The 23,898-nt window shown below is 36.4% G+C and overlaps 3 protein-coding genes across 3 annotated transcripts in view; 2 read left to right on the forward strand and 1 right to left on the reverse strand.

Moving 5' to 3' along the window:
- LOC114480360 (transmembrane protein 138-like) overlaps positions 1-2,987 on the forward strand; it is a 9,397-nt gene extending 6,410 nt beyond the window's left edge. Inside the window, exons 5-6 of the mRNA XM_028474453.1 lie at positions 199-274; positions 2,781-2,987. Coding sequence (XP_028330254.1) covers positions 199-274; positions 2,781-2,893 — 189 coding nt within the window. The 3' untranslated portion in view covers positions 2,894-2,987. The remainder of the gene's footprint in view (positions 1-198; positions 275-2,780) is intronic.
- LOC114457437 (cilia- and flagella-associated protein 70) lies at positions 2,823-17,163 on the reverse strand. Its single transcript, XM_028439232.1, has 17 exons — positions 16,876-17,163; positions 15,111-15,179; positions 14,949-15,025; positions 14,805-14,865; positions 14,538-14,705; positions 13,658-13,789; positions 13,440-13,574; positions 12,293-12,426; positions 12,037-12,152; positions 10,600-10,818; positions 8,915-9,012; positions 8,665-8,817; positions 7,490-7,654; positions 6,715-6,804; positions 4,988-5,089; positions 4,129-4,176; positions 2,823-3,208 (listed from the first exon to the last, which is right to left on the reverse strand). The coding sequence occupies exons 1-17, from the start codon at positions 16,960-16,962 to the stop codon at positions 3,110-3,112; spliced, it is 1,953 nt and encodes a 650-aa protein (XP_028295033.1). The 5' UTR covers positions 16,963-17,163; the 3' UTR covers positions 2,823-3,109.
- A 1,536-nt stretch (positions 17,164-18,699) lies between these two features.
- Positions 18,700-23,898, forward strand: part of ddb1 (damage-specific DNA binding protein 1) — a 59,666-nt gene continuing 54,467 nt past the window's right edge. Inside the window, exons 1-5 of the mRNA XM_028437141.1 lie at positions 18,700-18,883; positions 19,987-20,135; positions 20,631-20,747; positions 21,970-22,191; positions 22,285-22,399. Coding sequence (XP_028292942.1) covers positions 18,823-18,883; positions 19,987-20,135; positions 20,631-20,747; positions 21,970-22,191; positions 22,285-22,399 — 664 coding nt within the window. The 5' untranslated portion in view covers positions 18,700-18,822. The remainder of the gene's footprint in view (positions 18,884-19,986; positions 20,136-20,630; positions 20,748-21,969; positions 22,192-22,284; positions 22,400-23,898) is intronic.

Here is a 23,898-nt window from a genome sequence, read left to right on the forward strand (position 1 = left end):
CAGTCATCTTGTCTGTTTTTGGAGTAAATTTGTCTATTGTTGTTTTGTGTATTTTTGTTATTTTGGGGGTTTGGCTTAGCTTACGATATAAGCTTAGACCAATAAAGAATAAATAAAGTAGATTATAAAGTAGTAATTATATTGATGACTCCTTCCTGAAGGGATAAAAGCTAATGTCTGTTTCCTTCCGTCTGTCAGAATCTTCGCTGGCTGAACTTTAACAGATTCATTTGGACGGACGGACTTCAGATGCTGTTTATCATTCACAGAACTGGTGAGAAGGTCGTTCTATTGATTTGTGTTTGTGACGTCATGTGATCACAGCAGCTGTAATCTGACTCAGTCACTCTCAAGGCCACGGTTAGATTTTGTGTCCAAGTTACAGGAAAAAAAGTATTTTTTTTGTGACGTCATGAACTTTGACCCCTACTGATCTTTTTACTGGTAGGTCGTACAGCTTTGGTCATTGAAATAAAATACTCCACTTGAGATGAGCTTTTCATAATATGATAAATATTCATATATCGTTGACATTGTCCCTATGAGATGACATATGTGTCATTAGTGCTGCATTAGTCTTGGAGGAGTTCCATGACAACTACTACGATAACAATGTATTTGGCAATTTTCAATTACCAAATACATTATATATAAATATATTCATATAACAGATGAGTTATAATATATAGAACTGTCAGATGAGACGAGGTAAGATTATATAAGAAAAGACAACATGAGATGAAACAACATGAGATAATAAAGGATGAGATGAGACAAGTCGGGGTGATAGAAGACGAGTATATGAAATAGAAGGAGATAATTAAACTAGACACAGATATACAAATAATTAAAATAAAAAACACACAGGAAAAAAGTCACAATAATAAGTATAAATGTAGTTATAAACATCCTAAATCTTTTAAAGTTGAAACACAGAGTGTGATATAATAGATGATATGAACTAATAGAGTTTAAACAATGTGAGGCTGTGACATCAGGTCAGTGAGTGGCTGATTTCCACCATCTTAGAAGCTCTTAAGTGGATAAAAGGATTTATGGTCTGTTTGGTTTGTTCTCTGCATGTCATCAGACCCACATCCTCACATACAGACTAGGTTTACTCTAGGATTTATTTTATTATCAGATGGACAAACTAAAAATACTGTAAAAAAAATACAGAAATCCTAGCTAAACAATGAACACTGTCAAAAATAAAACACAAAAAGGAGAACTCATATATTTTATTATTACATAAAAAAAGGTTTTAACATTATCAAATAAGCATATAAGCTTTAAGAATAGAAAACCTGCGCAGAAGAGTTTTAGTTCAGATAGTTGCATTTCAACTCAATTCAACTTTATTTATATAGCGAAAATACAACAAAGTCATCTCAAAGCGCTGAACAAAATATAAAGTCCATAGTAAAAAAGAAAGAAGCCAGATCCACATGAACAAGCATTCAGCGACAGTGGGAAGAAAAAACTCCCTCTTTTTATAGGAAGAAATCTCCAGAGGAACCAGGTTCAGAGGTGGAGAACATCTGCTTCCACTGGTTGTTGTCAGTGAGCAGAAGGACAAATGGATAAGATAGTAGGATAGTAGGATAGTCCATCCAAGTGTCCCAGACTAGTTGAGTCTGGGACCGGCAGCTCCAGCATCAAGACACCTGCAACAGAGAAGAGAGCGGAGGTCGAGGAGAAGACAGACTGCAGAGAAAAAAAATAAATAATAATATATATATATATATAAAAACACACACAAAATGACTCCAAAACACTCAAAACACAAAAAAACCCACAAAATGACTCTAGACAAACACAATGACTCCAAAAACATAGAAAATGACATCAAAACACACAGAATGACTCAAAAATACACAAAATGACTCAAAAAACACCAAAATGATGCAGGAAACAAATACAATGACTCCAAAAACACAAAAGGACTCCAGAATGTACACATCCTTGCAGCTAGAGAGAGTTCACTCCAACATATGTTAAGACACGATGGGAAAGGGAAGCTAAGGTAAAGATAATAACTGAGGAGGACTGGCTCAACATCTGTAAAACACAGTCATGATTGTGTCTGAGGAGAGAGTTTACATTAAGGGTGTGTCAAAATATCAATAGGACGATATATGTTGAGGTACGTTATCGATTCACATTTTTATTTAATTATTTTTCCCTTATTACACAAGTTAAGTATAGGGATATAAAATCCAAGGTAATGGAATCGCAGACGGAATCAAATGGACTGAAGAGACATGAAATGCGTCACTGTGTTGGTTTTTTATGGGGAAATGCAGAGGATATTGATAATTGTGATGTACAAATGAATGTGTCTCTCTGTGGCTCAGCTTCTGATTTACACTTTCAAAAAAGATCAAATTCATGAATGAATGCATGTTGAACCTGTACTGACCCTGTCTGCTATCCTTATTATTATATCCTTGTTTATTCCATGTAAAAATATCTAATAAAAATAAAGTATATAAAAAAATGACTCCAGAAACTGAGGAAGAAATAGATCAAAGTTAATTGAAAGTTTAAATCGATTGCAAAAAAAAACACACACAGGTGAAAGTACACACTTGCATGGACCATGGGATAAAACTGAGGGACGATCAGGGGAGAACATACAAACCTTTCCACTAAATACTGACCTAAGTATTTAAACAGTGAAAATATTCTTCTTCCTCCTTTTAAAAAAGAGGGAGAAGAATAAATGAGTGTGCAGTGAAGTGTGTGTGGTTGATAACCTGTACCTGGTGCTTCCACAGCGTCCGTGCTCTATTATTACTTCTACAAGAGGACGTCAGAGTGTCTGGGAGACCCTCGACTCTACGAGGACTCGCCGTGGCTCAGGGACGCCTTCGCTAGAGTCCGACAGTGACAAACTGTGGATGTGAAACACTGAATAATAAAACCCATCATTGTGTTATTATTACACACTGTGCCAAAAACATAGAAGAAAACCAATATTTAGTCACCACAGGCCCTTTTTTATTCGTGCACAGCTTTGAAAACACGTGTTTGTTTGTTTCATGTGCAATTTGTGTTGTTGATGTTTGGAGCCATTAAACATGTGTGTAAATGTGTGTGTGTGTGGTTAAAATGGTGCCTCAGCTTTAAAACAGGACTCCAGGTGAGTCAAACTGTTTCTGAGCTGCTGCAGCTCTGTGAGCAGCGACGCCTCCTGCAGGTCAAACTGTACAGCACACAAACAGAGAAGATCTCAGTTAGATAATGAACAAATCTACATCTTTAACTCATTGAGTGCCATTCACGTCTATAGACGTGAATTGTGTTTTTCGGCTGGGGTTGCTAAGAGACAGTGTGACCAAGGTCTCCGGTGAATATCTAACTTGTACAATGATGTAGTGACCAACTGGTGACCTGTAGGTGTCAGTAGAGCACCTTTAGATGAGAGATCACCCGTGATGGGCAGAGCTCAGAGGGAGAGGAAAGGAGTTTACCAGACAGAAAATGGCGCTACTAGAGTTGATGCTGAAGCTCCCACCAGCTCACAGGAGCACACACTCAACCAGAGCATGTGTGGAACTAAGTGGACTATTGAGAGTGTCGCGATGGTGAGAGAAAACGATCAAAAAACGTGGCAAGTGGTGAGACTCAGCATGTCTGGGAGGAGGAGGAAGTTGTGTGTGTGGAGACTGACGGGGGAGAGACTTGGAGGAATGCCAAAATACAGTAAGAAATCCATTCAACTCTGACATCGATAGCAAAATAATAATGTTGCCATCAAAAGCCTGGTCTCAGTGTTGTTTTTGTAGTTTTATAGAAGGAAACCAATGTTGAGGCATCACTAAAGCAAAAAAAAAAAATGGCTTCAAAGTCACTAATAGATTTCAGAAAAAGCTGTTTTTCTCAGCTTTTTGTCACAAACTGGCGTTTTGTGTGAAATGTGTCTCTATTCAACTGTGGATTATGGAAGAACGAAACATGCTAGAAACAAAATAATTTTTTTTGATGTCAGATTGTCATAGTACAAAATATTCTGTGGGTCTTTAAAAATGAGTCAAAATACTCTAAAACGACTGGCACTGAATGAGTTAAGAACTACTGACTGTAAATAATAATATTATTGTATTAAGTAATAAGAAAACGTACCTTTAATGCATACGTGTAAAAATGCTCAGCTTCTTCTTTTCTGCCACACTGTGAACAAGACAAATGAAGTTTAATAATTACATATCATATATTACATATGAAGTTTAATTATTCTTAAACACACAAATTCAAACAAAATGTTTTTGTTTTTTTTTACTTTTGGTTAATAATGAAGTCATTTCAGCTAGTTACCCTATTTTATTGACACAAAAACACTGAAAATTACCAAAAATCACAACTTTAAATGACAAATGTTTGCTTTTGCTAAACACTTTTATAATATTTAAATTTTCTAACTTTTTGAAATTACATTATTATACTTTATATCGCTGTAATATAATAATTTGTATATGTACTTATGACTTAAAACTATTTTAATATCATATTTTATCACTGATTTCGTTTTTCTACTTTTTAACATATTTTTTCACATCTTTTTTTCGCAACATCTTTAATATATATCATATTTTATATGATTATTGTTAAAGTATATATTATTGATTTAAAATTACTTTTAAAACTACTTTAAATCTCAAATTGTCATACTGAGTTTTTTTAAACCAATTATAGTTCAAAAGTCACTTATTATCATTAATGTGGGTTACAGTAGTGATGATTATTTACAAAAACATAGTCATTAAGTATTTATTTCTAGAATTGCTTGATGAAGGAACATCAACGAGAGAAAAAACATAATCTGTGATTATTTAAAGAGCACAAAGAAGCCCCGCCTCTCCTCCAGGTGAAACCACACCTTCTCTTCACAGCGTGAATTATTACATAACTCGGCTTCTAAGAGCTCCGCCCACTCTCAGGGTTCAGGGAGAGTGGGCGGAGCTTTGTGACCATCATAACTCACCTTGAAGCAGAGCAGAGACAGGTAGGCCCACACCTCTGGGTTCTGGTCGTCTAGGTGGGTCGCTTCATTCAGAGCTTCCTCTGCAGCGCTCAGCTCTGACATCTTCATCATCATCATCATCATCACACACACACACACACACACACACACACACACACACACACACACACACACAAAAGATCAATCGCCTTCAGTTTCTCCCAAAAATAACCTTTCTGTCTCATTCTGATGCTCATTTGTAACTTCAGCAGCTCATATTGACCATGTGATCTTTGATAAACAGAGCTAGCATTAGCTAGAGTTAGCTAGCAGATACATACAAGGTTCATACAGTTTTAGTCAAACTAAATTCAAGACTTATCAAGACTTTTGAATGCCATTTGAAATTAAATTTAAGACTTCATGGTAAACACAATTGGGGGGGGATGCTACATCATTTAAATAGGGTTAGGGTACATTTTCCCACTGTCTAGTACAACTGGAGACCCCCAAAGTAAACACACAAAAATACACGACAATAAAATACACATACACAAAAAAAAAAACAGACTAAAACAAGGCAAGACCGGTATTTGGCAAATGAAATTTTTAAAAAATTGTCACACATTGAGAGAGAATGTTGTTCAATGGTACCAGTCTAAGCAATGTATCTCAATTTGTGGCCAAGTTATAGAGAAAAAAGTATTCTTTTTGTTTTGGCTGAAGTTTGTCATCCTGAGAGCGTTGAGGTCTCACTTTGTTCACTTTTCTGAGGAGTTCTTGACCTTAAATATGACCTTGAGCAAAGGTTAAGGTTACATGTTGTTCAATGGTACCAGTGGCTATGTTATAGGGAAAAAAGTACTATTTTTTTGTGACATCATGAACTTTGACCCCTACCAATCTTTTTACTGGTAGGTCGTACAGCTTCAGTCCAACTAAAAAAAATACTCCACTTGAGATGAGCTTTTCATAAATAAAGTATCAAACTTGTACAATAAATATTCGTAGAGATATGAAAAATTTTAGTTTTTGACACTTGAAGAAAGGTTGACTCCACATCCTTGACATGAGATGACATACGTGTCATTAGTGCTGCATCAATAGCCCAGGAGCAGTTCCAGGATGAAGGAGTTGCAAAAGAAGAAGAATAATAACAACTCCTACAAGAACAATAATCAAAATCACTCCAAAAAACATACAAGATGATTACAAAAACAGCCAGAAATCTATAAAACCACAACAAAAATACAAAAAAAAAAAAACCAGCAAGAAAAGCCATTAAGAAAAATATTCGTTGCCCAGGCAATTCTCGTTAAATTTACATTTAGCCATGTTGTTGAAAGTTGTTGCAACCACGTCACTTTTTTGCAGTTGGTTCCGCTATCGTGATTTTTGGCATGATACTTATGTGCTAAAATGTAAAACTTTTGAAACACTGATTTATGACATTTTAATGACAATTAAGGCCTTATTGTTAGATTAATTAATTTAATGCCTTTTAAGGTTTTTTAAGGATCTGTGGGGACATCGTACGTAAGCAATGTACAGGGATGTGGAAGTGTTTAATCCCTCTACAAAATCTGTGTGAAATGATTCATGTTATGTACAAAGCAGTGACGTGGAGTTTCCCCTTCATCATGGAAAGATTGGTTTACTTTAGCCTGCTCCTCATTTTCAGCAATGTAGATTTTTCCCCCCTTTAAAAATAGTGTGGTGTGTCTAATAATGTGGCTGGTGAGGTTTACCCGGTAACAGGCTGTCCCCAGGCCCAGCCAGGTGAGGCACGATGGAGACTCCTCACACGCCTGCAGGAAAACACGCTTGGCTTCTTCAAACTGAAAAAAATGCAAAATACAGAGATAGTTGTTAGTTTGGTCTGTGTGTGTGTGTGTGTGTGTGTGTATGTGTGTGTGTGTGTGTGTGTGTGTGTGTGTGTGTGTGTGTCCACAATCATGCTGTATCTCAGCTTTAACAACAGACATGGGTAACTGGTGGCCCGGGGGCCACATGTGGCTCTTAGTCAAATTTAATTGCAAAGGTAATCACACAAAGTCACTTGAGATACACAGAAACATACAACAACAGCAAAAATACATAAAATTATAACAAATAAACACAAAATTCCTCAAAAGATACACACTAGGGCAACAAATACACAAAAGGATAGAAACAATACAAAACTACAGCAGAAATACACAAAACTACTCCACAAACACACATTATGATCACAAAAATACGTAAAATGATAACAAATAAACACAAAATGACTCTAGAAATACTTATCAGGACAACAAAAATATGCAAAATAATAAAAAATATAGAAAACTACAAAAAAAAAAACACAAATAAAATTTGTGTAAATATATAACACAACAACAAAAATACACACTTTGACAGTTTGACAGAAAAATACACAAAATGACAGAAAAATATACAAAATGACTACAAAAACAGATCAAATGTATTGACAAACAGCAGTAAATGTTGTGATTGGACATGTCTAATGTCTGATGATCATACCTCCTCCTCCATGAGGTAGATGGATCCCAAACGGAGGAGAACCAGGTGAGAGTCCGTCGGCTGCTGCTGAGACAGTTTGAAGCTCTGCTCGTAGCTTTTCCTGGCGTCAGTGAACGCACCGCTCAGGTAATGACAGTGAGCGTTTAACACCAGCAGCTCTACATCCTGCACAGGGAAAACAAGCACATGTTTAACCTCAGACAAAGCAGGTGCACATGTTTACATCCAGATGTTTCTCAATGTTTTCATACTATCAAATTAATACAGGGTTTCTACAGCTTTGGTCAAATTCAATTCATGCCATTTGAAATTAAATTTAAGACAAACTTCACAGTAAACACAATAGGGGTAAAAATACCACATTATTGTTTCTAGTGTTTAGTGCAGACATGCAACTGGAGGAACCCAAAGTAAACACAAAAAACACAAGATGACGACAAAAATAGCAAGAAAACTATAAAACAACAAAAACAAAAAAATTTACATTTTCCCATGTTGTTTATACACTTTAAAAAACAACAAAATTACCATTTATTTTGAAATGTGAGACTAATTACAATCATAAAATCATACTTATTACGTGTTAAAATGTTAAAGTTTTAAACATTGATTTAAAACATTTTAATGAGAATCAAGGCCTTATTTTTAGATTCATGAATTTAATGTCTTTTAAGACTTTTTAAGGATCCGCGGGAACCCTGACGTACTCATTGACACGTCACACTTAGTATGAGTAGTATGTTAAGATGTGATTTTTCGAACACAGTCGTACTCAACCGTCCCATGATGCATTGCGAGCGTAATATAAAATAAAAGCATCTCTTCTTGTCTCCCATTAGTTTTTTTTTTTTTAACTCTTATGTAATTAGGGCTCTTGTTTTGAAGTTAACAGGATGTTTAGTGAGTAGCACAATGGAGGGTCTATGAAATGTATGAATGAAATATGTCTATGTGTGTTTTATGGATGAAATGAGCACATGTTGATATTCTACTTGGTCATTTTCTCACTTCAAATGCTTTCAGAACTTTCAAAGTAAAGGTGGAGAATCATCAGAGATATTTAGCCTCAGTGTGAACAAGGTTTTTAACGCTGGAGGTTCCAAATGCATTTTGGGAAACTTGGAAGTTCCTATCATAGTACATAGTAGACAGTATAAGTTCATGGTTAGCAGTACCTTATCTCTGAGCAGCATGGCCTCCCTCAGGCAGTCAGCAGCACTGCTGTATTCTGATTTAAGTGTGTGTAGTTGTGCCAGGTGAAGAAGGTAAGGAACAGTGCGACGGCCGTGTGAGCTCAGCAGCAGCTGTGACAAAGCGTGCTCTGCCATCTGAGAGAATAACAGGACAAAGAGGAGATTATAATCTAGACAGTTGTTATTCTATGGAGGTGTGTGTGTGTGTGTGTGTGTGTGTGTGTGTGTGTACCTGCAGGGCGTTATTCTGCAGCAGAAAACGGACAGTGTGTGTGTAGATGGTGCAGAGTTCATTTGACGTGGGTTTAGAGCTGCTGCTCTCTGGAGGACCTGGAGAAACAGTGACATCATCATTCCATGTCATTTCAACACATTTTCAGGACATCCCATCTATTTCGGCTGAAAATCCGGCCCATTAGAGCAGACATAGGCAACTGGCGGCCCGGGGGCCACATTTGGCCCTCGGTCTAATTTTATACGGCCCCCAAAGTAAATGTACAAAATGACAGAAAAATACATAAAACAACAAAAAGAATACATTAAAAAACACAAAGAATTACAACATTGCAGGAAAATAGAGTAAAAGACAAGAGAAAAACCACAGAAAATACTCCAAAAACACACAAAACTACTAAAAAAATTAACAAAACGACAACATTAATGCTCAAAATTACTCCGAAAAATATACAAAATGGCAGTAAAATGCCAACATAATTAAACAAAAAGACAAGAAAATTACTCTGCAAATCCACAGTACTAACAAACAAGCAAAACGACAACAGAAACTACTCAACAACGAAAAAAGACACGCACACAAATACCCAGTATGACTCCAAAAAACACATATTTTACAGGAAAAATACACAAAGAGACTACAAAAATGCACAAAATGCCTCACAACGAGCAGGACAACAACAAACAAACACACATGAGAGAAAAACACAAAATAACTATAAAAACTCTTTGTTCTTTCCTGTATTAATGCTCAGGTCACTCATTATTTTAATGCTGACGTTAATGTTGATCATGTGACCCTCCAATCAAACAAACACATTTTTGTGACCCCGCTTTGATAAATGTTGCCAACCTCTGCTTTTTTTTTTTTTTTACTTGTCTGCACATGCTGTCAAAGGTCAACACCACAGGAAGTGCAATCATTATGAGACAGCAATGCATGTTTTGTTATTGCAATAAAATAAATTGATTTATTTTATTGCTTAATTGTGACCATCATCAGCCCTCCCTAAGGAAGGGTAAGAAATCTTTTATTATAGGGAGGATATAAAAAGGGAGAGCAGTGTTACACCAAAGTGGAGGGGGAGGGGGAAGGGGAGGGGAAAGGGAGCAGGGAGGAGAGACTCAAGACAGGAAATAGAAAAGGTGGGGAAGAATAGATTGTTTTACAGTGAGGGTGAGATGTGAAGTTGTAGAATATATTGTGCTTATTATGTTGTGTAATCAAGCCAGTATGGTGACAAATGTGAAGCTTAGCTATAAAGTTGGTGGCTGTAAACATTGGGAATGAGTGAATGGTAGTACCTAAAGCACGTATTTGGGATTAACGTGTCTAAAGTTAAGCCCAGTGTGAGTTTTATCCCACATCCCAAGGTGTGCCAGTGCATCGTATACCAGGGTATGTGCAAAAAAAAACCGCTACTGCAAACCCAGGAACTGCCCCGGGCCCGCAGATGCAGCCAGGCCAGCAGAAAGAGCGGGGGCCAGGGAGCCCCAGGCAACCTCCCCGCGGCCGAGCAACCCCCCAGATGCCCCCAAGATCCCAGGCCGAGAGGCAGCCACCGCCCCCCACACACACATCCGAGGAAGCCCCAAGCAGCCGAGCACCCAGCCCATCCCCCCACCGATGTTTAATGTTTGTGTAACAGCTGACTGACACTGACCGCTGTCACTTTCCTCTACCTTGTTCGTCTGAGTCGGGCTGTACAGCGTCCTCTTCTTTGACCTCTGACCTCTCGGCCTCATCTTTACTTTCCTCCTCTTCTTCTTCGTGCATTTCTTTGTTCTCCTCCTCTCCGTACATTTGCTCTACTGTTGGTTCTTCTTCGCTCCTTAACTCTGTGGCCTTCAGAAAAGCTCTCTGGGCAAGGATCTTCTCATTTTGGATGTTGTGGAGCAAACCTTGAAACAGGAAACCATATTAGACTACTCACAAAACACACAATATGTCTAGAAAAATATACAAAATGACAGACACATATAACACACAACAACGAAAACAGAGAAAAAGTGGTGGAAAGGGTTTATAAGTGCAGAAAATGTCTTGATAAAGGAAAAAATGTCAGAAAAGGCATTGAAATGTGATGGAGAAGTGGTCCATTGTTCTATGAATCTGTGATAACCACATTTATTTATTGATCTGAATAATATCTACTGTTATAATGGAAGTTTACTATTATTTGGGTGACCGTGGCTCAGGTGGTAGAGGGTCGTCTTCTGATCGAGAGGTTGGGGGTTTGATCCCAGTACCTGGCTATGTGTCGAAGTGTCCTTGGGCAAGACACTGAACCCTAAGTTGCTCCCAGTGGTCGACTAGCGCGTTGCATGGAAGTCCTGTCCCACTGGTGTGTGAATGTGAGAATGATTGGGTGAATGAGCTGATATGTAAAGCGCTTTGAGACTGTTTCAGTGGTGATAAAGCTCTATATAAATCTAGTCCATTCACCATTTACCATAGTATATAGCATATTAAAGATGGGAAAACCTTGTTTCAATCAGGAATAAAATGGGTTAAAAGTGACCAAAAATGCTGGAAAAGGTGGTGAAATGGGATTTTTTTTTTTTTTTAAAAAAAAGACAGAAATTTGTTAAAAGTTGCATATTAAAGAGGGCAAAACCAAACAGAAAAAGTGGTAAAGGGGTTCAAAGTGTCAATATTAGAACAATTAAGCAAATAATGGACATGATAAATGGTGAATGTGGTTAAATTGGTAAAAAAAAAGCATGAAATATGGTGAAAAAGTGACAATAATGGGTCAACATATGTGACATTAGGTGGAAAAGTGGTGGAAAGGGTTTATAAGTGCTGAACATGTTTTGAAAGTGGAAAATGTGCAGAAAAGGCATTAAAATGTGATGAAGTGGCATAAATAGGAGAAATATAGCAAAAATACATTAAAAGAAGCAAAAATATGGCAAGAAAAAGTGATGAAAATAGGTTAAAATATGGAAAGTTTGGTGATAAAATAAACAAAAATGGGTTAAAACTGTTTAAGATACATATTTTTAGTTTCTTGATGGCATCTGGTGACCCCCTCCCTCCCAGTGTCTCGCGACCCCAAGGTTGAGAACCCCTGTGTTAACAGACAGCGTGCAGATTCCAGATTAAGTTAATCTCACCCAACAGAGTCCAGGGAACCACACTGGGAGGGTGAACGCTGGTCGCTCGTTCAAAGAACGTCTGAGCGTGGTCGTAACGCTCAGTCATCACTGCCAACACTCCACACATCATCAGGCTGAAATAAATAATCATTCATATCATGTTCAGGCTTTTATTTTCTCATCAATGTGGAGTCAAACGTGTAGAGAACAAACACATGATTCTGAATGACTGAAAACTGTCCCACAGAATGCTGGGATATGAAGCATCTCTAACCTGGGGGCGTGGCTCTGCTGGACAGACACAGCGTCATGGAAACACTCCTTTGCCTTCATGTAGTCCCTCTTCTGCATGTACAGACCTCCCCATTCAAACATGTAGGAGACCTCGTCTGGATGCTTCACCACCAACTGCAGAAAACCAGTGGCGTTGGACATTTAATACACAATTCTATTACTGGTAAAAATGAAATGTTAAAAATAATCACAGCTAAATACACAGAGAAAACTAAACCAGAGGGAAAATACTGACTATATCAAAAACCAGAAGTGCTTAAAGGGGCAATGAGTGGTGGGCTCTAATTTTGTACAGCACCAAAAACACACACATAGACAGAAAACTACACATTATTACTCCAAAACACTCAGAGTGGCAACAAAAGTACACAAAATAGCAATAAAAACACACAAAACGGCAAAAGAAAAATACATAAAACAACAACAAAAACACCAAAAATCACAAAAAAATACACATTATAACAACAAAAACACAAAACAGCAAGTTTGTGACGTTTTGGAGGCATTCTTTGTATTTGCCTCCAGTCATTTTGTGTATTTTTGTTGTTATTTTGTATATCTTTCTGTTATCATGAGTGTGTTTTCTGAGTCGTTCTGTGTATTTTTGCAGGTGTTTTGTGTGTTATGATTGTATGATCTAAGCCACAGTAACAAAAAATAACTAATCTGAACGTTATTCGTTCAATTTTTGTGAATTTGTGTTTTGTTCATTGTATGAATTTTTCTTGAAGTTTTGTGCATTTTTTGTGTGTGTTTTTGTTACCATTTTGTGTGTTTTGGTTGTCATTTGTTTTCTGTTTACTTTTGTGTGTTTTACAAAAACACACAGAAGTAAACAAAAGTACATTCCATGACAATTCAGGTTGTTTTTGCAGCTCCTGCTCTAATAAAGATGAACTATTTCTTGCTTAGACTATTGTAGTATGAAAATTATATTTCAAAGAGTATCAAAAACCCCCACACCAATTTTATTTTCTGCAGAAAACAAGTCGTGTTGTTGATTAATTCATGTCCAATCTTTACATTTTAGTCCACATATTTAGATTTGGTGTATTTTGTTGATGTCAGAGTGACTCCCCTCTATGGGTTGCAGAAGGACTAATACAGAGTATTTGGTTGTGTAGTACCTGTTGATAGTAGCGAGCAGCCTGACGATGGTTCCCCATCAGCTGAGCTTCTCTGGCAAAATGTCTGAGTTGACATGAATCCACCTGAGCTTCATCTGCAGATGTTTCATCCTCAGCATCAGCAGAGAAATACATCTAATGAGGAGGAGAATAAACCAGAGCATGGAAATCAACTCATGACAGCAGCGTGCACGAGTGTGCACGTGAGTTTATGTTACCTGTTGGAGAGCAACACTCATCTCATCCACCAGGAAAACGTAGAGTTGGCTGAGAAACGCCTTCATCTCCTGAGGGTCAGTGAACGGCTTGGTCTGCTGCATCTTGTCCTCTACGATGTTTATGATGGCAGGCTGATGCAACACACACACACACACACACACACACACACACACACACACTGTGTTTTCATACTCATTCTGTGTATTTTATTTTATTTTTTGTGTTTTTGTAGTAGTTTTGTGTGTTTTTTTGAGTCATTCTTTGTATTTTCGTAGTTGTTTTGTGTTTTATGAGTCATTTTGTGTATTTTTGTGTGTTTCTGTTATTTCTGTAGTTCTTTTGTGTGTTTGGCATTTTGGATATTTTTCTGTTATTTTTGTGTTTGCGTTGTCCTTTTGTGTGTTTCTGAAGTCATTCTGTGTGTTTCTGTATGTCTTTTGTGTGTTATGAGTCATTTTGTGTATTTTTGTAGTCTTTTTGTATATATTTTCTGTCATTTTTGTGTGCTTTTGTTGTCAATATGTGTGTTTTTCTGTTATTGTTGTAGTTGTCTTGTGTCTTTTACGGATGACGTGTATTTTTGTTGTCATTTTGTATATTTTTCTGTCATTTTTGTTGTCGTTTTGTGTGTTTTTCTGTTACTTTTGTAGATATCTTGTATTTTTCTGTCTTTTATTTTTAGTTTTTGAGTCATTTTGCATCAACCTATGGGGTCTTCCCAATATTAGTCCGAGGGCGACATGTGTTTTATGATATGATGTTTTCATTCTGTTAAAGGTTTGGGCCCTGACCAAAAAGCAACGGGGATTTATCTGAACTACTTTCATTGTATTTTCTATTAGAAATAAACGAACTAATAATAAAGTAAAGTTCACTGACCTTCAGCTGCTCTTTGACTGTAAAATATATCCCAGAGAGATTTAATGCTTCCATCAGTTCGATCTTCATGGTCTCTGTTGGATGAGAACTGGTTCCAAACCACTCCTGGCACAGGGCCGAAACACTGGCCGCTGCCTTGCCCACCTGCTTATGGAAGTCCATCACTGCCTGCAGAAGAAGAACCAGGACAGAACCATAGAGTCAGCACTCCCACAGCCTCTCTCCGTGTGTGTGCGTGTGCGTGTGTGTGTGTGTGTAGGTTCTAACTCTTTCTGCTTTGGCTGGACCCACTGGAGGTGAAATTCTGGGAGGGATCAAAGCCTTCACTCTGTGAGAGAGAAACAACACAACCATCATCACATCTCCTAACATCACACTTTGGAACTTTCACAATGCAACGTCACACTGAACCTCATGACCAGCTCCTCCTCTGACAGCGTCAGCGGTTTCTCCAAATCCATTTCAGGGGTTCCGTCTTCCTCGTGCATCTGTCAACAACATAAACATGATGTCAGAGAGTGTGACTACCTGCAGTGAGACGTATTTATGCTGCGGTGCACAGTGGGAGCTCACATTAGCAGCTGGACTGAGCAGATGTTCAGTTTCTGACATGGTTTCACCGTTGTTCTGATTCACAGCGTGCTGTTATGAAAGAAACCAATTAAATAAAGGCAAAATAGTGACAACAGGAAACACAAATTAATCATTTTCAATTAATGAAGAATAAAAACTACCAAAGAGAACTGGATGACGTCAGTTCATTCAACGTTTCATTTGCTCAATGTTGTCTGCGAGAACTGTTTAATATTATGGTTTATTGTTCTATGAATCTGTGATAACCACATTTATTTATTCATCTGAATAATATTCACTGTAATCCAGGAAGTTTACTGTTATTATATTCATCTTAAAGATGGAAATCCTCGATTTAATCACAAATAAAATGGGTTAAAAGTGGTAAAGGTGGTGATATGGGATTTTTTTTAAAACAGAAATTGGTTAAAAGGTGCAAATTAGAGTGGGTAAAAATGGACAAAAAAGTGGTAAAAAAGGTTCAAAATGACAGTTTATTGTACTTTGATACTGCCATATATGACATATTGTGTAGAACTCTGGGGAACCCCTTTTAAAACAATAATAATAATAATAATAATAATAATAATAATAATAATAATAATAATAATAATAATAATAATAATAATAATAATAATAATAATAATAATAAAAAATCAATTTTCTATAGCACTTTTTGGGGGAGCTCAAACTTGCCTTACAGACCACAGAACACTAAAAAAATAAAGAAATAACAATAAAAGTAAAAGTAAGGTTAAGGAAAAGCAAGTTTAAAAATGTGGGTTTTAAGGAGTGTTTTAAATATAATCAATAATAATAATCAATGATTGTTTTATTGCAACAAAAAAGGCTGTACGATTGATAAACAAAGCAGGGTATTATGATCACACATATAAATCATTTGTTCAATCAAAACGTATGAAATGTAAAGATATATTGTTTATTATAAAATATCACATGATGTTCAAATCAAAAATAAATAAATACTCTTCCAGAAGGCGTTAAAAAGATACTCACTACAGACCAGCGAATACAGCCTGAGAGATTAGTTTATGTTTATTTTACCAAAAGCAAGATTAGTAGTTAAACAAAGATGTCTGTCTGTTCTAGGGGTGAAATTGTTGTATTTTGTTGATAAAGAAATAAAAATGTCAATATATTTTAGAGAGTTACGTGAAGCAGTAGAATTATGTTTGTGATATTGTATTATTTGAAAAAAGGCAACTTACTTGAATGTTATTATGCTGGGCATAAACACATTTTTGCTTCTGCCTGTTTCAGTCTTGTTGTATATATTTATGTTAGAATTTTATTTAAATTTTTATGTTAGACTGAAACAAATAAACTGAAACTGAATAATGGGTCAACATATGTGACATTAGGTAAAAAAGAGCTGAAAATGTCTTGAAAGTGGCAAAAATGTGCAGAAAAGTCATTGAAAATATATGGAGAAGTGTCAGAAATGGGAGTAATGTAACAAAAATGCATTAAAAGGAGCAAAAATAAGGAAAGAAAAAGTGATGAAAATATGACACGTTTGGTGTTGTTGTAGAAAAATGGTAAAAATAAGCAAAAATGGGCTCAAATTGTTCCGTTTTCTTAGTATCTTGAAGTCATCTAGCGACCCACTCCCAGTGTCTCACGACCACAAATGGAGTCCTGACCCCGAGGTTGAGAACCCAGCACTAGTGAACATGTTTCCAAAGGAAATGCATCTCAGTGTGTACATGTTAACAACAGGAACAGTTCAGAATATTAAACCTACCTCAGTCGTTTCTGATTCCAGTTCTTCATGCTGTGACTTCTTTGGTTTCCGTGCAGTCTGACGCTTCATCTTAGCCTGAGTTACCATGACAACCTGTTAACATTAAGCTGTGGGCTTTCAATGGCTGTGTTCTTCTTCTTCAAGGTTTTATGGCGGTTGACAAACAACGGTTTAGTGCATTACCGCCCCCTACTGGATCATAAGTGAAGCAGGCTTTAGGAGGACCAACAATAATGGCTGTGCGCTATGAACCAGTGATGAGACGTTCTCAGTGTGTGTGGAGTCATCCAGGCGGTCATATGTGATGCGTGCGTCACGGTTCGTATCAATGACGTATGCCGTGACGTACTAAGACTCGCCAGCTGGCCAGTTGATGTGCGACTCTATGGAAGCTCAAAAGAATCAGATTTTTTTAAATAAACACCATTTTGATAAATAACAGACAAATATATAATATGAAAATTGAATTGTAAAATAAGGTCATATTATTATGAAAAATGTTTTATTATTCTTCAATATCTAATTATTATTATTTTATGATAATTAAATATGTCATAATGATTATTTTAACAGTGTCATACTTTTTTTAAATAATCACTTTTTATTTATTTTCCAAGGTTTCATCAAATAAAAAACACATTTTACAAAGTCAATTTTTTCTTTCATTATGTCGTTTTTCAGCAGAATGATTTGATCTGTCAATCAAAGCAAGTGGGTTGGACCTGCTTGATCCTTTAAGATCGATTAGTTTTCCTGGACACCAGTCATGGCCGTTCTTTGACTGACAGTGGTAGAAAGGAAGGAACACATTAAAATGGAAGGAATATAAGTACAACTATTATTAATAACAATAATAAATAAAGCAAAGTCATTATGAAATAAAATAAAAATACTTCGTAAAAAACATTTTATTTTTATTTTTATAAAATCTTGGAAAATAAATACAAAATCATTATTATAACAAGTATGAAATTGTTCAAATAAGCTTTATTTGATTGATTTTAAATTCTAATCTCAAACTTGAGTTGATTATCAGACACATTTTAAACATTGCACTTTGTTCCCCTTTTAGAAATGTTATATGAATCTTTCAAGCATGTATTTTATTTATGTGTTACAAGAAAAACTTTTAAAACTCTAGTGAGCACACTACACTGTATACTGTAGCTTGTCGATGGCTCACTATACTTGTATATTCTTGTGTATTTGTGTTATGTTTACATACATATTTGCACTTGTGTTTAATCCTTATTCTTGTTTTTATGTTGTCTTTGTTCTCTATGCTTGCTTACTTTATTATTTTCCTTTTTAATCATGTCTGTATCTTTTATAGTGTTTCTTTCACCATGTTATAATCTCTAATTTCTATGTAGAGTATAAATAATTTGCGTTGATCTTGTAATTCAGAACCATATTGTAATAATTTGATTTTCTTTACCCCGAATTCTCAATTTAATTTTGGATTTCTGGCTTTTAGATTAGATTAGATTAGATTAGATTCAGCAGCAGCATAGAAAAAACCCAGCAAACAGGGTTGAAATAATATATAAATATAGATAATATACAAATCACAGAATCATTCTACAAGGTACTTGGTATATTGCAGGTTTTATGGTATTTATTTTATTGTATTATTTTTTATTATATCTCAGACTGAGTAAATAATTCAGTCTACAGTTTCGAGCTGTAATTTAAGATGTATGGCTTTTCTTCAGAATATCAAGTTTCAGCTAATATTTCTGACTTAATTGGTTCAATAAAATAATAATAAGTGTGGTGTAGTTTTTCCTCCTCACCACAGGTGTCGCTACAGGGTGAACTCAGTGCTAAGCTCTGCACTATTTTAGCACCAGTGAACTGTTTCCGCTGTTATTATCAATGATTTTAACAGTTGTGTGGTTATAAATACACAGCTTGGTTTGTTTGTCTGTTTTGTAACTTTTAGCCATGTCGTACAACTACGTGGTAACAGCTCAGAAACCCACGGCGGTGAACGCCTGCGTCACAGGTAAAAAAAAACACGCTGTTTGCGCATCGACTTTTAACGTTAGCTTTCGGAGGCTAACGGGTTAGCTCCCGCGCTGCAGAAAGGCCTTAACATACTGATCTCTTTATTAAAATGTCTTCCAGCCTTTAAACGTCACCCCTAACATTGATATGTGTTTGTGTCACTTTATATGGACACTGTGTTTTTTTGCTGTTTGTAACGTTTGGTGCTACAGGGTGTTTTTCATGCTGACATACGGATTCTCATGTTATACCACCATTATACAGCTATAACTTATTATATTCATGTAAATGCACTGTAAAAACTGTTTTATGGTTGCAATGATTATTATTTTAGTTGATAGATTGAACTGTACTAGTAAAATATGCAAATTATTAAGTAAAACGCGTAGAATTTGATCAATTCTAACTTCTCTATTAGTAATATAGGTGAAATGATAAATCATCAGGTTGATATTTATTTAATTTATGTATACAAAGTTGAAATTACACATTACATCATCAGGATTTTTACAGGAAGCTGTTTAGAAAGTAAGAACCATTAAACTACAGTAATGTAAACATATTGATGAGTATGGAATTAATATGCACAATAAATGCTAAGTGAATTACTTAAAAGTTCTGATATATTTGAAGTTATTTTTCTTGAAAAAGATGACACTTTTCTCACTTTTGCTGTTATTGTTTTTTGAATATACTCAAAGGAATTTTATGATTTTAATAATGATGTATTTAAAGTATCCTTCCTCTGGAAAGACAGACAATTACATTTTGGAAAACTTTCTGAAACCAAATACAAAATTTGTGTGATAAAATGTTATCAAACAGACTTCAATAATGAGTAAAACAACTATTTGGTGAATTTAAAATTTTGGAAAACATCAACATTTATAGAATTAAATTGTGGGGGGAAAAAGATTCTTTAATGTTGTTTTTTCAAAAAGTGTCTTTAATCTGGAAATCCTTCTTGTACAGTGACAAAGTATCTCCACCCTCCCATTTTCATTTTTTATTTTATTAAAACAATTTGAAAAAAATAAATGGTTTAACTTTTTTGTGGAGTTTGGAAACCTTTTCAACTTAAAATCACTGTCGTGTTCACAGGACACTTCACCTCTGCTGAAGACCTCAATCTGCTCATCGCCAAAAACACTCGTCTGGAGATCTACGTGGTGACGGCAGAGGGACTGAGGCCTGTTAAAGAAGTGGGAATGTATGGCAAAATAGCTGTGATGGAGCTCTTCAGGCCAAAGGTGGGTGTCATTTATGTAGTCATTTGTGGCCTCAATAGTAGGGGTGTAACAACATTTAATTTCAAATGTATTCACATTTTATTTGAATAAAGTCCAACCAACACATGTTAACTTTTCAATACGCAATACATTTTCAATAAAAATACACATTAAGTTTACCTGACTTTTCTGCTTGAGTTTATACATTAAAATAATACGATATTATCAACAGTGATGGTGTAAATTCAGCGGTACCTCTGCTACTTTCATTTAATAAGTACATGTTGAAGTCTCCACAAATGAACACTTGTTTGTGATTTAAGTTAGAGAATAGTTCTTCCTTACCTTTATTGAAAGTATCCATCTTGGATTCCTGAGATCTATATACACAACTAACAAGGATATTTTTCTTTCTATCACTGACAATCTCTACCGTTATACATTTTATTACTTGCTCAATCATAGTTGTCATCTTTTCAAGTGCCAACAGATTCCTCTTATTTAAAATGGTTTTAGGGTGAGAGCAAAGACCTGCTGTTCATCCTCACGTCCAAATACAACGCTTGCATCCTGGAGTACAAGCAGAACGGAGAAAGCATTGATATCATCACTCGTGCTCATGGCAACGTCCAGGTGAGACTTAGTAACACTTCCTACAAATGATTGTACACCATTGGTAAACAGAGTAAACAGTTAACCTCTTCAGCCCCAACGGACCCGCCGGCAGAGGCAGCTCCAGCTTCTGTGACTCTTAATGTTGTCTTAATGAATGAAATCTCACATTCTATACCTCTCCGTAATCCTAAGAAACTATAGAAGCTATAGAACAAAAGACCACAGCACACACACCAGGCCATTATGTTCAAAGAGGGAAAAGTCGACAACTCGGCATTTTTCCACTGCTGTGGGTCATAAAATATAATAAGGGCCTACGTGAAACTACAGACCGAGCTGAATCCACTGATATACAGTTCGGGTATGTTGCGTACCAAAACAACATCACGAAATTTGAAAATACGCTGCGGAAAAAGTCAGCAATGATAACAAATAGTGTCTTACCTTTGTTGTTTTTTTTTTATTCAAAAGTTGCTCCAATGTTCATAAAACTCCATATTTTGATAAATCCAAATTGTGTCGTCAGATATACACCGCCATGGCCGGTCCTTCCTTTACCCATCTCTGATTGGCCAGGGCTAAAGCCCACCCCCATAGTGTTTTATATCTTCACTTTCTACTGGCTCTGAGCTTTACAACACAGTGTCAATCATTCTGAATGGTCGAAGCATTTCTGAATAACACACATGCGTAACGGCTTAAAAGAGTTTACACATGGCACAGCAGAAACCTGAATAAAAATGGATACATGTTTATTTCAAGCCAAATTGCAATATCTAGTGGTCAATCATAAGACTAATAATGATTGGAATCAATTTGACTGACATATTACAGTTACACACCTGTTTCCAAACTTTAGCACAGTTGTTGCAAAGTGGGCTTCAGCCTTAACTTTTTTTGCGCAAAAACATGCGTAACTTTGGCCTATTGTTTATTATCACCACCAAACTTGCTGCAGCTGATATCCACACATTAGATCAATTATTTCTGCTTTTATAGCCTTCGCTAATGAGAATTTACTTTATATTTGATGTAAATCTCAATTTTTTTGGCGGGCAGACTACAGATTTCTGTATTTAAAACATGATTTATTGTCACTCAGTATCGTATTTTCCAAAAATTCACATCATCTGTAAAAAAATTATCCATTTAGGTATGAAGGAGCTTAGAATAGTGATTTTCGGAGAGAAGTGGCTGGAGCTTAAGAGGTTAATTTAGATTGTTGTATTTCTCTCCCTAGGATCGTATTGGTCGTCCTTCAGAGACTGGGATCATTGGAATCGTGGATCCAGAGTGTCGTATGATCGGCCTGCGTCTGTATGATGGGCTGTTTAAGGTGATCCCTCTGGACCGGGACAACCGGGAGCTCAAGGCCTTTAACATCAGGCTGGAGGAGCTGCAGGTCATCGACGTGCACTTCCTGTACGGCTGCCAGGCTCCCACTGTCTGCTTCATCTACCAGGTACCGTGTGCAGGACAAGTGACGTTTGCTTCTATTTATTCTTGCATCCAATCAATCTCGTCATGTTTTTATTATTTTGGTTTTGTGCGGTAGGATCCTCAGGGACGCCACGTGAAGACCTACGAGGTTTCACTGAGGGAGAAGGAGTTCAACAAGGGTCCGTGGAAGCAGGAGAACGTGGAGGCTGAGGCCTCCATGGTCATCCCAGGTAATAAAACGCTTTAGTCCGCTTTGGTCTGGATAGAGGAGGTTTCCTGGGATGCTTTGGCTTTGTTGGCTCAGGACTGAAATGTCTGAGATGCTGGTGTGTATGAAAGAGTGGATTCAACAAACAGGAATTGAACGTAATGTGACGAACAGTTGATAAACTTATGCCTTCACTGCAGCGTGATAAAAGCAATAAAAAAGACAGTAAAAAAATTGTGAAAACGGCTCTATTGCAGACGTGGAGCATTGAGGAGGAGAAGCTGTATTTACATGTTGTAGGAACTCCAAAATAACACGGTTTGGTCTGTCACATGTTGTGGTGATTGGGTGGCAGCTGAGGAACAAAGTCCTACAAAATAAAATCAAACGTTAACTTCAAAACGTAAAAGTCTGCGACCCACAACAATCGATGAACACAAAATTCTAGTGGGATTTTGTGTTTGTAGTAAACATTGACATGGCAGTCACATTTATTTATTTTTTTTATTTCATTTAAACTGGTGCATAAAGTGTAAATATAAAGATTTTTTCAGCATATTTTCTAACTCCTGTTTCCTGTGCATTAAGAGCTTTGAAAAGGGAAATGTGAAAGGAAGTAAAGACAAATCAAAGTCTTAAAACAATTTTTCTTTGCTCAAACAAACCAAGTTTCGGACTTTTCTTCACTGAAATTAGCCTTGATCTACAAACTAGAACCAAATCATCCAACAAAGCAGATTTAACAGCATCTGTTTAACTCAAAGATGGGCATCTTTTTATCACAGTGGGGCCACAAAAATGTGTCTTATCTCAGGGTCATATGAGCAGCTTTTATGTCAGCATTTAGAATAACAACCAATCGGAGCATTAACACAGGATTCAGTGTTTGTATTTTTGTTCTTGTTTTGTAATTCATTTCTCATTTTTTGGTGTTTTTGTAATCATATTGTTGCATGTTGTTTTTTTTGTTTGTTTTTTTTTAATCATTTTGTGTAATTTTGTTTCCGTTTTTCATACTTGGTCATTTTGTAAAATCTGAGGTGTATTCCATAAAGGAGGTTCAACAAACTCTGAGTCTATCCATAAACTCTGGGTCAACATACCCCACAATGTGCAACTCTGGGTGTCTGATTTCGTTACAGCTGGTATGAAGTGGGTCAATCAACCCCGAGTATGTAAAGCTTGGGTTACTTACGTGCATGCACGTGATAAAAAGCCATCATCAATGGAGCAGAGATTATTTACTCGAGCTGCCATGGTAAATTGACATTTTTCACCTTTACATTTGCTACATATTTGTATCCAGGGAACTTTACTACAGACGTCAGTAGGTGTTTTAATGCAGATCAACCTCTCAGTGTCTTTCATTTAAAGGGCCCATGTTACGCTAAATCGACTTCTCTGTGCTTTAAACATCATCAAAGTGCTATTAATGCTTCATACACATGCCCAAAGTGTTTTTTTCATTGATTACCTCAATCGTTAGTTAGAGGGTGATTTGCTCCTTTCTTACTGCAGGGC

The sequence above is a fragment of the Gouania willdenowi genome, chromosome 3 (genome assembly GCF_900634775.1).
Source record: "Gouania willdenowi chromosome 3, fGouWil2.1, whole genome shotgun sequence".
In the NCBI taxonomy this organism is placed as follows: domain Eukaryota; kingdom Metazoa; phylum Chordata; class Actinopteri; order Blenniiformes; family Gobiesocidae; genus Gouania; species Gouania willdenowi.